Here is a 15,664-nt window from a genome sequence, read left to right on the forward strand (position 1 = left end):
TTGGCCATCTTGGTACCCTATTTTTTGCTTTGAGTTGATACCAACAGCGCTTTGGAAACCCAATCACAATGTGAAGCCTTGAGACATGTTTCTTTTAATTATGATTAATGTGTTTCCTGAATGTTAACTTCTTTCTGTTCTGTAAAAATGCTGTTTCTTACTTATTTATCTCAGACACTTGACAGCATCAGATACACTGTGAACATTTAAAGACATCATCCCTATCAGGTCTCCTGTAGCCTCTCTCTTGCTGGCCCATTTAATTTTAAAAAACAATGCATTTATAGAGATGGTGAGGAGTCATACAAAGAAAGGATTTCATATCACAGCAGTTTCAGGGATTTAAGAGTTCTCCAGTCTCCAAAGGCTTACATACGCAGTTTGGTTGATTTAATTACATTATTTTAACTATATTATCTTAAAATTGAACTAAAGTGATATAATTGTGGAAGAAGGACTATTAGTCTAATATGCATGTGCTTCTATTACTTGCTCGTTTTGCTAACACTTACTTCATTATACAGGTATTAACCAGCTGCTTTCCCTTACTTCAGTTTGTACACACAAGAATGTTCCATCTTTTCCTAAAGCCGTTGATAGAAAAAGTTCCAGGTAGAGAATCCCAAAGTAATGGAACAAGGAGGATGCTGTTACCTTTTAATACTGATAAACCCTTCTTTTCAGAGATGTAATTGCCTGAATTCTTTGCTCAGCACCCCGGGAGACACCCAGTTTACCTGGACTTTGTTAGTTTCCCAAACCCCCTTTTCCTTCTTTTCAGACCATGAGCAGAAGGAACTGTGAGCAAGCAGGCTGCTCCTCGCTATGCAGGCCGTGGTTTTCCAGCTGTGGCTGAATGACATCTCTTCATCAGTATAGTCTGGCACACAAGGAAGGCAGGCCAGCCGGCCTTCCTTGCCATCAGCTCCCGCTCCCCCAGCTGGCCCCACTTTCCCCATCAATTAGCAATCATCAGCTCCCCAGGTAAGATAAAAGCAGGGCAGGGGGACAGGCTGGGTTGACCCTTCAGCGGCGATAACCATGGACAGCTTTGTCTGCTCCCCCTTCAGCACGTACCAGAACTTCAGGAGCAGCCCCGCTGTCGGCCGCGGCTGGGACACTGCGGCCAAGCAGCCCAGCTGGAAGCAGAGCAAGAGCGGCAGCATCAGCCCCTTCCTCGGGGGGCCCTTCACGCCCCTGCCCTCCGACTACCTGGACAGCTACCGGCGGGCGCAGCTCCAGGCGCTGCTGTCGCAGGTGGGCCCCGCGCTGGGGCCGCGGCCGCGCCGGGCCAGCACGAAGGAGGCGGCGGTGCAGGTGAGCCTGCGGGCCGACGCGGCCGTGCAGTGCTCGCTGGGGCCCCGCACGCTGCCGCCCGCCCGCGCCCTCAGCCCCGCCGCCCTGCGCGCCCCGGGGCGCTTCGCCCTCTACTCCCCCGCGCCCGACCGCCGCCTCTTCGCGCTGCCCGACGCCGCGCCGCCCGCGGAGAAGGCAGAGCCCACCGAGGAGACACCCAGGGCGGACGGCGGCGAGGAGCAGCAGGAGAGCCCGGAGGGGGCTTCGCTGCCGCCGCGGCAGGAGCCGGTGGGGACGCGGCGAGAGGAGACGGCGGCTCCCAGGCAGAGAGCTGCCTTCCAGGTGCGCTGGGATGGACGGGGGGCGAACCCTCAAGCGGGGCGGCCAGAAATCACCTCATGAGCAGCATGGTCATTGTCCTGCCCTGGGCTGGCTCTGTCTCACCTGGAGCAGAAGAGCCTCCAGCCTGCAAAACCCCACAGGTGTGGCTCAAAGCGCGGCAGAATGGTTTGGGTTGGAAGGGCCCTTAAAGATCATCCAGTTGCAACCTCCCTTCCGTGGGCAGGGATGCCACCCACTAGACCATGTTGCTCAAAGCCCCACTCAATAAGGCTTCAAATATTTCCGTATGGCCTCCTGGGCAACCTTTTTCAGTGTCTCACCATCCTCGGGGAGCACTCGTGAGGGAGCTGGGCTGGGTGTTCTCAGGATGCTGCTCAGTGAACTTTATCTCTGCAGTTCTTGGAGCAGAAGTATGGCTATTTCCACTGCAAAGACTGCAAGACCAGATGGGAGAGTGCTTATGTGTGGTGCATTTCTGGAAGCAACAAGGTAGTTAACAAGTAATTTCTTTCTCCTGAGACTCATAAGAATGGCATAAAGTCTCTGACAAATGAGATGTTTGGGCGTAAACTTAGGTACCTGTACGGAACACCTTGAGTAAGTTTCTATACTAACAGAACTTTCTTTTTTCAGGTGTACTTCAAGCAGCTCTGTCGCAAATGCCAAAAGAGCTTCAATCCCTATCGAGTGGAAGCAATCCAGTGCCAGGTAAGTTAACTGTACTCCATTAAGACTGTCAGATGTTATCATATATATATACACTGATATTATTGTTGAATTTGACATTGACTTTATCTGGAAGAAAACTGGATTTCATCAAAATACTAGGAGGTGTTATTTGGGAAATGTCTTACAGTAGGTTTCCTTCCTCCCCTGGATGACTTACATAAACAGTTTTCATACAGCATTATGGCTTGCTGTGTGTATGGTAGGGTTTTGTGCTTCTGGGTGAGAAAGCTCTTTCACCTTAAATCCACAGGGTTTTTAGCACAAGAGCTCTTAAGTGCATCAGCCCCAGTGCGTTGCTGTGATTAAAGAAAACTGAATGTTAGTCTAATGTGAAGTGCATCCTCTTTGATCTACTACTACTAACATATCTTTGTTCCTTAAGATCTGTTCCAAGACTCGTTGTTCTTGCCCTCAGAGGAAGAGACATATTGATCTCAAGAGACCTCATCGCCAAGAACTCTGTGGCCGCTGTAGAGGCAAAAGGCTGTCCTGTGATAGCACTTACAGCTTCAAATACATTGTCTGATCCATGTGCCGTCTTCTGTTTTGTTCTTTGCACTTTGTCTATTGCAATGTTTTGACTTAAGGCTTTTGACCTGGCATTGGATAATGGATGAAGACTTTGGCATTATTGTAAAATATAGTAATTTAAAGTATGTAATTTCACTGTATGCATCCTGTAAATAAAGTTCCATAAAAGTTTGCACTAGTTTGATGCCCCTTAGTTTTCATCTTCCTTAGATGAAAGAAGAAAGTATATCTGTAAGGAAGCAACCTATTTAATTTCCTAAAGATAGTAAACTTTGTTTTGATGTCTTCAGGACATGCTACAATAAAAAAGATTTAAGCTTAAGTAAGATTTTTACACTAGCAAGTTTTTCTTTCTGTCACTCAAACTGAACTAGGGGGGAAGGTGCAAATTGTCTGGAGCATAAAGTCTGGTATAAATGCAAATCTGTCTTCCTCCTGCCTCTGTCAAATGTATATATAAAAAACCACAGCTGCTTGGTAACCAAAGATCCTCTTCCAGAGGAAGACTAGGGCTGCAAAACAGGAAGGAAAAGGATGTAAGCTACTACTGTTTGAAATGAGGAGGGGAAAAAAAAACCTCTTGAATGCCTGTACCTGTGATAGTGTAAAAAATACTCTTTAGGGTAGAAGGAAGTTGGGAGGTTTTCACAGTCAGTGGAAGACCAATTAGACTACTTTTGCTGTTGTAATTGTCCATGCTGAGGTTTTTTTTGTTTGTTTTTTTGTCATGCTGCAGTTACATTTCTTGTTATTATCTATGAATGGTCTTAGCATAAACCAGGAGCCAAGTATCTTTTGGGCGGCTGCTGATCATGGATACCATGTGCAACGGAACTCATTCAGATAAGAACACAATGTTCACAACAAGCACGTACTGTGTTGTGATTATATATGACTTTTATACTTTAGTTAAATGGATGTACTAATCCAAATTTCAAAGTTACTCCACAAAAACGGTTAAGTGTATTTACATTGTGAATAAGTTACATAGTTGTCAGAATAAAAGTGTCTCAGATGTGCAACAGATTTACATGCATACATTTAACACTGGACAGCAGTTAAATGTAAGAAAAAACATAGTTATGACTCATATATACATTACAAATAAAATAAGACATCTCTTTGAACAAACTTAACATGAGAACTTGCATTTCACATTAATATCTTTACTTTTTATGCTGAAAATTTATATTAAATAAAAATATGCATGCTTAACAGTTCAAAAGATTTGACTCTGTGATGGGACTTTCTTCTACAAAATGGCAAGTTAAATTATATCTACCATCCTTTAATAGTATAAATATATTCATAAAAGCAAATCTCTAGTAAAAAGCAGCCAAGGTCCTTAATTAAAAAAAAAAAAAATCTACCAAGACCTTTCATGATCCTTGGGGGGGCCTAAGAACAGACCTCTGCAATATGATCCAGTACCTTCAGAGACAGTAGCCTAGTAACATTAGGAAATGTACTTCATAGCAGCTCATTGTTTTAAGATACAGTAATCATATTCAAATTACAGTGTACATTAAATTATAGTCTGTTTACAGTTTGTTTCATATACACAGGCTCTCAGCTTTTGACCAACACATTTGTGAGATTCTGTGGCCAGCTTCATTCTGCCCATCTTTCACTCAACTAAATAAGAAAAAAAAGCAGGAAAAAATGTACAAGTTTTGTTTTTTTTTTAACAAAAAATACTATTTTGTGAAGGAAACATTGCACTTTTGCCAACCAAAAATTAATTTGCTATAAAGGAAGTATTGTTCAGTGTAGTAGGCTTTGGTATGCAATGGAAGTCACTTCTTCAGTAGTGAGTTGCAGTTGCTCAGTGAAATGCTAACTGGTTTTTGTGCAACACAGAACAAAGGATGTCCCCGGTGCTCTATGCTACCTCTGTCCTTACAGTATTGCTATGTGTTTGAAGTTCAGCCCATCGCTTTTTAGAGGAAATCCTAAATGTAACAAGAGCGAGTACAGTTTGACCAAACCTTTGTAAGGCTGAGAAGACATCGAGCCACCTCACTCCCCCAGGGCAGCACTCCCAGCTTGAAAGGGGGCCCAAGGGTCCTGTCAGAGACTTGTGCCGGAAACACTGGAGTCTGGAAGAAAAGTATTGATGACCCGGTAGCTCTGAGCTCTGCGAATCATGTCACGGATCTCTATGTTCAGTTCCATTAACTTGGTGCAGATTTCAGTCAGGCTCTGGTTGGAGCCCACCAGTGCATAGGTGCCCGTCTGACCCAGGGTTTGGTGGCGGAAGTAAATATTCAGTAGTGTCTGGACTTCATCATCAGAGCTGCTTCCAAAGATATCATTGGGCCACAAAATCCTGCAATGAAACAGGAAAAGAACAGGTATTTCATTATGGGTTTGTTAACAGAGACAGAAGCTATGTGACAGAGATCTCTAAAAGATGAGTGGATTTGCACATGCTTATAAGCCTGAAGCAACTCTCCGTTTTACGCCACTCATTCGTTATTCATATTCTGGTATCAGGCACTGAATACACAAAAAAGTGCAATTTCCATTATCTAAAAAATGTGCTTAAGAAAATGCATTCAAATAGGTGTAAGTAAAACTGGGCTGAATGTTAGCTCATGTCAATGACATGCACCTGTAAGGAATTAACTCAATAAAAAGATTCTTAAGAACCTCACAGGACTTTTGATCTACAGAATGTAATTAAGCATCTTAATTGTTGCAAGCATATGTTTGATAGTTACTTGTGGCACACCTGTCCGAAAGCCAGTACCTTGGTGAAACAATTAATTAATTATGCTGATCCTGTGCATTACATTTCGCTAGGAAGATAATAAATGCATACTTTTCTAATAACATGAACGCCTAATATGAATGATGTAGTAAAACTTGCCTGCATTCTCTTATTTGTCTGACGGCTTTAACAAGTTCATTGTTTTTCAAACACTCCAGCATGGACTGAATAGCTGCTTCAGTAGAGCTGAATGTGGGCTCAGATTCTGTTGTCAGAGGCTCAGCTGCGATTGCAGCAGTAGCATCCTTCAGATTTTTCTTCAGCTCACTCAGTTCTCTTGACATATTTAACAGCTGTTCCAAGAAGAAAAATGAGAGATGGGTATTTTCATTCTCCATAAGCCCCACACGGAGTAGGTACTTCAGGTTCATCCTTACTATTAAATTGGATGTACATATCATGGAAAAGACCCCAATTTAATACAAGGACATTTCTTGATCTCTGTACAACATAGAGAAAACGTAAACTACAGGTTTTTTTTTTTACCTTTGTGCATCCTTTAACATTACGCTGTAATTCTGGCTGCTAAAATGCAGGAGCATATCTAATCAAGCTTTTATTTTTCACCCTTGCTACTTTTTTTCACATCATAGTGGAAGAGCTGAAGAAAATGTGCTTCTCCTAGCAAGATGCTGATATTTATTTACAAAATATATGCAGCATCTGACACTATTAACAGATGGATGGGAATTGTATAACCCTTTCTCAGGCTGAAAAGTTAATATGGCACAAAATTCATGGATAATTAGTAAGCTAATAATTTCCAAGGATTTACTTTTTTATGCTCCTATATGCTAAAAATAACCACTGTCACATGAACCAGCAACGGAGTTTCCTTCAAGTAAAAGCTTATGCTCCAGCAAAATATGCAAATGTCACAGTGAAATAACTATTCTTTGTACAATTGTTTCCCAGTTCCATGGGCCACCTTATTAACAGCAATTTAAAAAAGTTATAGCTGTGAAATACAGTTACAGAAATAAATTATACGGAATACAAAATATTTCTAACACTTAGACTGCTCTAGCAGTAGTTAGGTACCTATTGTCCCATCTTCTCTCAGAAGTGAACAGCCCAGTCACATTGTGAGCCAACCTTCACAACATACAATTTATTGAATCCTTAAGATACAATAAATATTCAAACTCTTTTTTACTCCAGCAGTACATCTGATAAAATGATTTCCATTTATAGGCCATCTCTAAACTGCTAGAATATGTCATAAAATACATGTAATAGCTTCAGATTTTATTTTACAAAGCAGAGTACAACAACTGTTTCTCCTCAATAGCTGAAAATACATATATCTTCTTCCTTACCAGGAGAAAAATACACATGGAATGGTAAGTTAAATCTTTCCTTAAATTATAATAATCCATCTTGAAGTGATCACTTCAAAGATGTTTCGAAGTGTTACATATTTTAAGCAACTGCTGAAAATAAACTTGACTAACAGTACTATTCTTCTGAAGTTTTTTTTTTAAGTAAGATACATGGATTAATCTGAAACCAAAAAGCTGTTTGGGTCAAAAGTGAGAGTGTGCCATGCCAAAAATATTTAAAGAAAAAGGCCTGTAAACACTACAAACTAAAAATACAAGACATTAAGGGATTTAGTTGATTATGTATGCCTGCAGATTTATAGTCAGGGTGAAATTGTGTGATCTTTGTTGTTAAGCCCATAGAAAGAAAAAATAAGAACATGAAAATAAAGAGGAATTTTCAGTATAGGACTTTGTAGTTTGTTACATACCTCTGGCATGGAACTCACTTCGTGCACTTGTCCAATAAGTTTACAGTAGGACTGAAAAAGCAACAGCAGCTGGAAGTGCAGTTTATATAATCTCTGACAGAGTTCCAATTGCTAAGGAAAAATTTGTAAGAGAAGAAATAATTAATAAATATTAGTGAGTTTAGATAATTTTTGATATCTAACAACACACATTGAGATAGTTTGTTCTCAAAAAACATTATTTTACTGAAGTATGATCATATGCTATTTTCAGAAAATAAGTAATGATTTTTCTTCTGCATCTAAGTCATATAAGACTTTGAAAATAAAATTATAACAGCTAGCTCTCACGTAGCACATGTCAGCATCAGCCTCAAAACATTCGCTTTTGGTTAGCTTCACTGTCTCCAGTTTGCAGCTGGGAAGAAGAGACAGAATATAGGGGAAGTGACTTTCCTGCACTGAACATGAAACTCCTGAATTTCAGATATGGTCGAAGACCTCTTCTAAGGGATGGAAATCTAAGAGAGAAGTTGTGAAACAGTTGTCCAAGATGGTCAAAGCTCCTGCCTGCTCCTCTGAGGAGACAGAAACAGAGGTGATAAATCTATCTAGGAGTGAGAAGGAGGAAATGCCAGCCCTGGAACTTAAAACTCTGCTCAGGGATTTTCCACCATCTTAAAGAAACTATACAACAGATGGACGGAGTTTAAAGTGTAAGAGGATATTTGGCTTCTATGAAGTATTCTCCCACATTAAGTAGATATTGCTCTATGAATATTCACTTGTTTCTTCCAGTGTGAAGTGCAGCATGACATAAAAGAGGTCAGACACATTGAAATAATGGGTGATGGGCACAGCTGCCAGAGAGGTCAAGTTAATATGCTAATGGTTCCTAGTATTCTTGTGCCTAACAGGAGGGGAATCTCGTAGTTCTGCAGCTGGATCCTGGTGAAGAAGGGAGGAACATTTAATCTTCAGCTAATTATATAAAAAGTGAAAATCCTGCAAGGACAAGTCCTGACCTTGTACTGACCCTTTGGCAGGAAAGCCTTACAGACTTCCAACCCTATTTGATTTGCCCACTGTGACAGACACCGTGACCAAGGGTGAGTGGAAGTATCAGTGATATTTCCATCTGTTTGGAGGAACTAAAGCAGAGTTTCATGCTAAAATTGGCAGAAAAGAAGAAGCTATTTATATTTGCTTCTTTAAAGCACTTCATACAGGCTTAGTTACCAGCACGTGCTGCAGCTCTTTGCTGAATTTGGGACTGTGCAAATGTCAGCACAAGCACTAATAGAAAGTACTTTAAGTACATTATAAATGTTAATTTCACTGAAGAGTTTTATTTACGTATGGTTCAACATTTAAGTGTCACATTTTTTATTAACAAGCCAAAATTAGAACCACAGTTTAGTGTTCCAGTTCCCCAAATTTCTGTACCAGCCTCACAAGGCTGAGGGGCTAAGGTCAAAAGGAAATTACATCTTTGTTCATATGGGTGAGGTGGACATCAACTACCCATCCATGAACAGATAGCCAAGGGCACTGCCAAGATGAGGCAAGAGCTAGTCTCCTTCTAAACAGGGTTTATGGAGGAAAGTGGGAGCAGGATAGTCCCAAGCCAGCAGGTACCAGCCTAACAGGGTTTGTCCTGCTGAAGGCCAGGCATATGGGGCTGCTCACACCTCAGTACCACCACAGCAGCAGAGCTCAGCACTGTAAATTTGCCTGGTCTGAGCTCTGTGCCATTCTGGATCTGGTATCTCTGTCGTTATATTTAATCAGAGCCTTCATGTCCTAAATGGAAAGGAGGAATTTCAGCAAGGAGGAGTCCTTCAGCAAGTCTGCAGATGACACAGAAGGATGGGATGCCATCCAGGGGTACGTGGACAAACTTGAGAAGTGGGCCCATGAGAACCTAATGAAATCCAAATGCAAGGGGCTGCACCTGCACTGGGGCAAACCCAGACATGAGCACACACTGGGAGAAGAACTCATTGAGAGCAGCCCTGTGGAGTTCTCATGGATGAGGAGCTGAACATGAGCCAGCAGTGTGTGCTCACAGCCCAGAAGACAAACCACATCCTGGGCAGCATCAGGAGGACCTCTCCTGTGAAGACAGGCTGATAGGGTTTAGCTTGGAGAAGAGAAGGATCCAGGAAGATCATATTATAACCTTAAAGGGGCATATAAAAAACATGGAGAGCAACTTTTTACAAAGGCAGATCATGGTAGGACAAGGGGAAATAATCTTTAAACAAAAAGAGGAGAGATTTAGATTAGATGTTAGGAAGAACTTCTTTACACGGAGGGTAGTAATGCACTGGAACAGGTTGTCTAGAGAAGTTGTGGATGCCTTACCCCTGTAAATGTTCAAGGCCAGGTTGGATGAGGTTTTCAGCAACCTGGTCTAGTGGAAGGTGTCCTTGCCTATGGGAGGGGGATTGGAACTATATGATCTTTAAGGTGCCTTCCAACTCAAACCATTCTATGATCCCACCAGACTGGATATGACAGCAAAGACCCACAAATGCAGGAAGAAGGCCCAGCAGATCCGTGGTGGGGAGCAGATGTGCTAGGGCAGAACTGACCTGTGGACAGGGACAAAGCCTATCAGAACAAAGAGGTAGGGTATGAGGAACACCGCCAGTGAAATAAACCTGCCCAGGGGCCGTTCTCTGTAACCAGGGGCACAGAGCACTGCCAAATTTGTAATTGTGTAGAGATGTCTCTGGCTTCTGTCTTCTCTCAAACCATGCTCGGGCATGTCAGGAGCTGGCTGATGGCCCAGCCAGGGAAGGTGCTGACAGCTCACCCAAGCAAGTGCCAGCCCAGGGACACTCACTTCCTCCCTGGTCCTGTTCAGTTTGCAAGCAGGGACACAGCCTGAGGTTCCCCAGCAAGGATCAAATTCACTCTATTCAAATTTTGGAGACCTGGCAATGCTACATAGCAGTTACAAACACATAGAGTTGGAACTGTCAGGGAGTTAATAATTAATTGAAAACAAGCATAACATCATAAAAAAAAAAAAAATCTCATGATAGCTTGGCATATAACACTGGATTTTTTTTTTTTGTCCTTGGAGAACAATAGTTCAGTTTCACCCTTTTGGCTGCTAACTGGAATGAAAACAAACTAAGATCAAACTAATGGTTCTAGTTTGACTCAGTTACTGTATCAAGCAACTCAATTTTTGTTCTTCCTAAGTATTAGAAATCAATAGTGGTGAAACTGTTCATCAACATATACACAAAACCCATTTGAAATGTAACTGCCGACTATAAACCACAGTTTTTCACTAGGAAAAATTGAAAACCATTAATTTTAAAATAATAAAAAATGTTTCCTGCCCCAGCATATTGCATCCATTCAAAAGCTTGATTTGTAAAAATGTATGCAAATGACCATTTGAAACAGCATATGAAAGTTTCAAAATTTTGACACAGTATTTTTTTGATTTCACAAAACACACATTATTTTACAAAACACAAATTATCTTAGTCACCACGTTTAGAACCATGTATTGTATAGGAAAATTATAACAAAAAAAGAAAACATGCTTAGAAGTAAAACAGTAGAATTGGGGTGTATTAGCCCATCCACAGATGGACAAAAAAATATGAAAGAACTTCAACTTACTGCAAGAGATTCCATTTGCTACACAGCAAGCATGGCACAGGAGAAAAGGAAAGGAAAGAAAGTATAGTGTCAGTGTAATGCATGCAATAGGAAGCACAGCCCATCTGTAATAGCATAACTTGTCAGCAGTATTAGCAATGCTTGCCTCAACCTGATGACTGGTTGGAATATCACATTCAACATGCAGAGCGTTCTTAATAAAATCAAGCTTTAATTCTAATGGTAAATTCCAGTCTAAATATCCTCAGTTAGATCTTCAGATTTATTAGTTTAGATTTATCCCACCCAGTAGCTCAAGAACTTACAGTGAAATAGTGTTAGAAAACTCTTGAAATAATACTTTTATTTAACTTTGGTTTATTTCTGATTAAAAAGAGCTCATATTGCAAAGGACTAAAAAAATTAGGAAGTATTTTCAAGAGGTGAACAAGACTGAACTTTGCTATTTCTACATATTTTCCTGTTTAAAAATACTTCTATTTTTTTGACAAATGGATCTAATGAAATTGGCAGGATAGGTTTTATAGCTGCTGGGCTTATTACTTGGCACATTACAATGGAAATGTTTTGCATATAACTTTTAAGTTATGACTATCATAGAGGAAAAAAAAAAGCATGGAAAATGCCGGTTTTGTTTAACTACATGGCAATGCCACAAGTTGAGACAGCCTTATATCCATTCCTCTCACCAGTAATGATTCACTGGTTTATAATTCTAAAGCTATTAAAATGTCAGTGTAAGTCCTGTTGCAATAATACAAATTCTAATTGACTTACATTTGCATTTCAAAGATTAGGGGACTAAGTGCTCCCTTTGAAACATAAGTGTTCCTCTTTTCTTTGCCAAGAACTAACATTTGCACTCTATGTTCGCTTAATGCAGCTTTTCTTATTTTATAAATATTACAATCTCATTACATTTTACATGAAGAGAGTCATCATGTAAATGCTGTAAGTAACGAACACAACCACATCTGCCCAGTCATAGCCTGATGACAGTGCATATGCACACAGTGTTAATAAGCATATGGAATTTTTATTAAAATTATTTACCTTACCATCAATACAAAGGCAGAAAATTCAGAAATGTCAAATAATATTAACTTTGATGAGCCTAACAGAGTATTTCATTCTGTTTTCTTTACATTTGACTTACTATTAAAATATATACATGAAAAGTGTTACCCCAAACCATGCACTACTTTTCTCTAAAACCATGACAAACTAAGCTTTAAGCTCTTGTGATGCTTAATTTTTGCCTTTAACATTGCTTGAATAGTTTCTTCTTATATTTAGTACTCTTCAAAAAAAACCTTTATAGCTTGGCTTTCATGCTGTTCACATAAATGAAGCTTTGCAAAGCTAAATTCAAGATAGGAGGACAAGAACAGACAGATCACCATGTTCTAGTAAACTCACAGGTGCGCTGGCTCGTGCTTTTCAGATCTTGTTGTCTCTCTTAAGCTACTCTGAAGTTTAGCATGCCACCAAGCTTCACTTAAGACTTTCAGAAACACTGGAATCCATATATAATTTCTAATTTGACATGGAATTTACTTTAAAGAAGGGGGGAAGAGGGAGGCAGAAGCAGCAAATAAGTGAATTCCATGGTCTTTTTTGCCAGAAAACACTGTCTCCTCTGTACTGCTTCCAAAACCAGGGCAAGCCAAAAAAGAAGGGATGAGGAAGGGGTTTCACATTACATGAAAAACCCTTCTTCACTGGAAGAAAATATACCGGATACAAAAAATGTACTGATGCTCAGCTCCATATTGCTGTCCAATATCATGGTTGTAACTTCCTCTCTCTTTCAGCATAAAATGAAAGATTCCTTGGAAGTTGAAAAGAGATTAAATACTGGCTTAAGTGATATTTCTTTTATTCTGCAGCAGCAAGGGCTCAGGTGGAGTGATCATACTTCACACTTTTCAACTTCTGCTTTTATTCTTAGAGCAAGGGAAGTGTTTTAGATTAGTTGATAGACACTACAAAATCAGTGGTTTTGACAGCTGAAAACACCAAATTAGTTTAGAGTACTTGGATCATTTGCACAATTCTTTAAGCAGCCAGTGAATGCAGCATCTAAGAAGGACACACTCCCTAGCAGCAACACTTTGATTTAGTTTTGTATTCCTAGAATAACTGTTTTGTACTGTTAGCTGACCAGGAAGACAGCAAGGCACTAATTTTTAGATCTCAGATTTTCTTGCTTTTTTAAGGAATCATTTTTATATACTGAAAAGAGAGGACTGTTACATAATTAGTTCAGTCTTCAGTCATTTACTGGCATGGGAGAGTCCCAGCATAACAAAATAACCACTTCATGCAAGGGTTTATTAAATGCAAGTGCATTTTATTAAGGTATTCTATTTGCCTTAACATGTCAGCAGAATGAACCCTTTCCCATGATCTAGGAAGTTCAGTACATACACAAACTTGTATATATACCAGAGACAGAGAAAACAGCATGTGCTGTGTGCTCTTGAATATCCACTGGATTTGAAGGATAGCAGAAACTATTCTGCATGGGGAAATCTACACACAACTGTGTTCCTCCTTTAGAAAAGCTGCCTACCTGGGCCAATTTTACCACATTGTTGAACCATGGATCTGTCAAACAACAGTCAGATAATTGACTATTAAGAATTTCTAGTTTAACCGTAGCCTCACCATGCCTTGAGCTTTACTGTATCTCAACTCAGCTCCAGATGACTGTACACCTCCAGCCTTATTGGTGGCCTAGAGCGATTGTACCTGCAGCCACAGGGAAACTCACAGCAGCAGGTATATTCTGATTTTTGGGGACAAGTTTTTATGCAGTGCAGCACGTTTTAAATATCCATTAACAAGTTTGAGTTTGCAAAGCCCACATCCATTAGCTCGTGGTGAGAAAGATTAGAGAAAGGCATATACTGACTTTGGACTCAGAGAGTAAACTGAACGTCTCATTGGGAAATAAATACTTATATGAATTAGCAGTGTTAATCGACAAGAAAAAGAGGATCTTCCAAATACAGTTTTTCCAGAACAGCAAACAAAGAAACAAACCAACCCAGTCTTTGACTAGATTAGAAAAAACTTCTTTCTTAATAAGGCTGAAGAATGTACTCATCCAGGACTAAAACCTGCACAGACAGCACAACGGCATGTGCAGTTATCTTTTGTCTATGAATTGACTCCTATGTCATTGAGACTCAGTTGCTCAAACTAACATCAAAGCTTACAAATCACACACATCCAAACCATGTAATCTGTTGCAATAATAAGGCAGGGGGAAGACATTCTGGGACATGAAGCTTTTACCCGATTTCAGAAAAGTTGCTAGCTCTAGCAGCTGACCTAGACAACTTCTATTTCAAGCTTCTTTAATGTCAGAATAAGCAATTTTTGCCCTTGCCCATTTTCAGTAACAGTAACAATAGTCAACAAATTATGCGCGATTATTTTGAAATAAGATCTGATTAGAGAAACTGTGCCAAATTAGTTACTAGCATCAGGAGGCATTTGTGACGCAACCACTTGTGACAATGCTGAATTTGGTCTCACATCTGTCTCATCTGTAAAGGGGTCTGGTTTCCCCTCAAGCTTTTTACCAGGTGGGGAGTTCTAAGAATCAAAGATTTCTGCTTTCTGTAGAGCAAGCTGCTGCTTTTCTTCCTTACAATTATTTCCGAACCTTTTCCAAGAGTAACCTGGTTTTGTGCTTGGCTAAACAAATTTTTTTTTTTTATAGGACAGAAGTTTTCAGCAGGATTTTGGCCCTAGACTAAACCTCAATGAGTTTGAGAGTCTGGGCAGGTTCCCTTGTGACTACCACTGTAAAACAGATTTTTTTTCCCCCCTACAATTATTAGATTCTTTAGCCTTTCATGTTGAGGGAGAAATGGAAAGATAAGAAAACAAATACTTGCCAGTCTAGGATAAGTTTTCCTTGTCCCTTCCTAATTGCATTTCCTCAGTTTCCCTGGCCTCTTCCTCCCATTACACTTTAATTAATTAAACAGATTGTTCCTCTGGGAAAAAGCTGCTTCAATTGAGGTGAATGAGTAGGGGAAGAAAAGAAATATGCCTGTTCATCCTGTCAGCTTCCAAGAAATAATGCATTTTGGTCTGAATGAATAATGCTGAGGAGAAACCAGGGACTCCTGAAGGAATGGGAAACCCTTCTTTTCAGTCTGTCTGATAAGGAGTATAAATAGCAACCCTGGCTTCAAAAAACACACATTTAATTCCAAAACAGAGAACATCTAGTTACAAAAGCCCACACAAATGGAACATGACATTTACAGAGTTTTAGATATGTTTAGGCCAGCTATATGATCTCAGTTCACAGGTTATTCGTTCTCCTTAGCGTTATTTCTTTACTTTTTCAAAAAAGAAACAATGCAGTTTATCAGCAAGGTGTGTTGCTCTCCATTCCATTTTATGCATTTCCAAAAGAGAGATGAAGAGGATAAATTAAGCTACCTACAGCAAGGTATGTAACATTACAGTCTGAAGTCACTGTTCAGGGTGTTTGTACATCAGAGGGAACGAAATGCCCATGCACATCCCAGTAGTGCCATATACAAGAGAGGCAGTGGTATGTATTCCATGTCTCTTTTTTTAGACTT

At 40.1% G+C, this 15,664-nt stretch overlaps 2 protein-coding genes across 6 annotated transcripts in view; one reads left to right on the forward strand and one right to left on the reverse strand.

Moving 5' to 3' along the window:
• Positions 1–1,029: 1,029 nt before the first annotated feature.
• On the forward strand, positions 1,030–3,069 carry ZAR1L (zygote arrest 1 like). The gene is made up of 4 exons (XM_005516766.3): positions 1,030–1,638; positions 2,035–2,127; positions 2,272–2,346; positions 2,750–3,069. The coding sequence occupies exons 1-4, from the start codon at positions 1,042–1,044 to the stop codon at positions 2,891–2,893; spliced, it is 909 nt and encodes a 302-aa protein (XP_005516823.3). The 5' UTR covers positions 1,030–1,041; the 3' UTR covers positions 2,894–3,069.
• A 708-nt stretch (positions 3,070–3,777) lies between these two features.
• The window catches only part of FRY (FRY microtubule binding protein), a 220,208-nt gene continuing 208,321 nt past the window's right edge, over positions 3,778–15,664 (reverse strand). For 4 of the 5 annotated variants that reach the window (XM_088067734.1, XM_088067729.1, XM_088067719.1 and 1 more), the window contains 4 exons: positions 11,052–11,069; positions 7,425–7,535; positions 5,771–5,964; positions 3,778–5,227 (listed from right to left, as the gene is read on the reverse strand). In XM_088067734.1, the coding sequence (XP_087923860.1) occupies positions 4,969–5,227; positions 5,771–5,964; positions 7,425–7,535; positions 11,052–11,069 (582 nt within the window). In that variant the 3' untranslated portion in view covers positions 3,778–4,968. The remainder of the gene's footprint in view (positions 5,228–5,770; positions 5,965–7,424; positions 7,536–11,051; positions 11,070–15,664) is intronic. The other variant, XM_005516302.3, reaches the window with a different exon arrangement.

Source organism: Pseudopodoces humilis, chromosome 2 (assembly GCF_049639895.1).
Source record: "Pseudopodoces humilis isolate 2021_Gansu_Grassland_sample_001 chromosome 2, ASM4963989v1, whole genome shotgun sequence".
In the NCBI taxonomy this organism is placed as follows: domain Eukaryota; kingdom Metazoa; phylum Chordata; class Aves; order Passeriformes; family Paridae; genus Pseudopodoces; species Pseudopodoces humilis.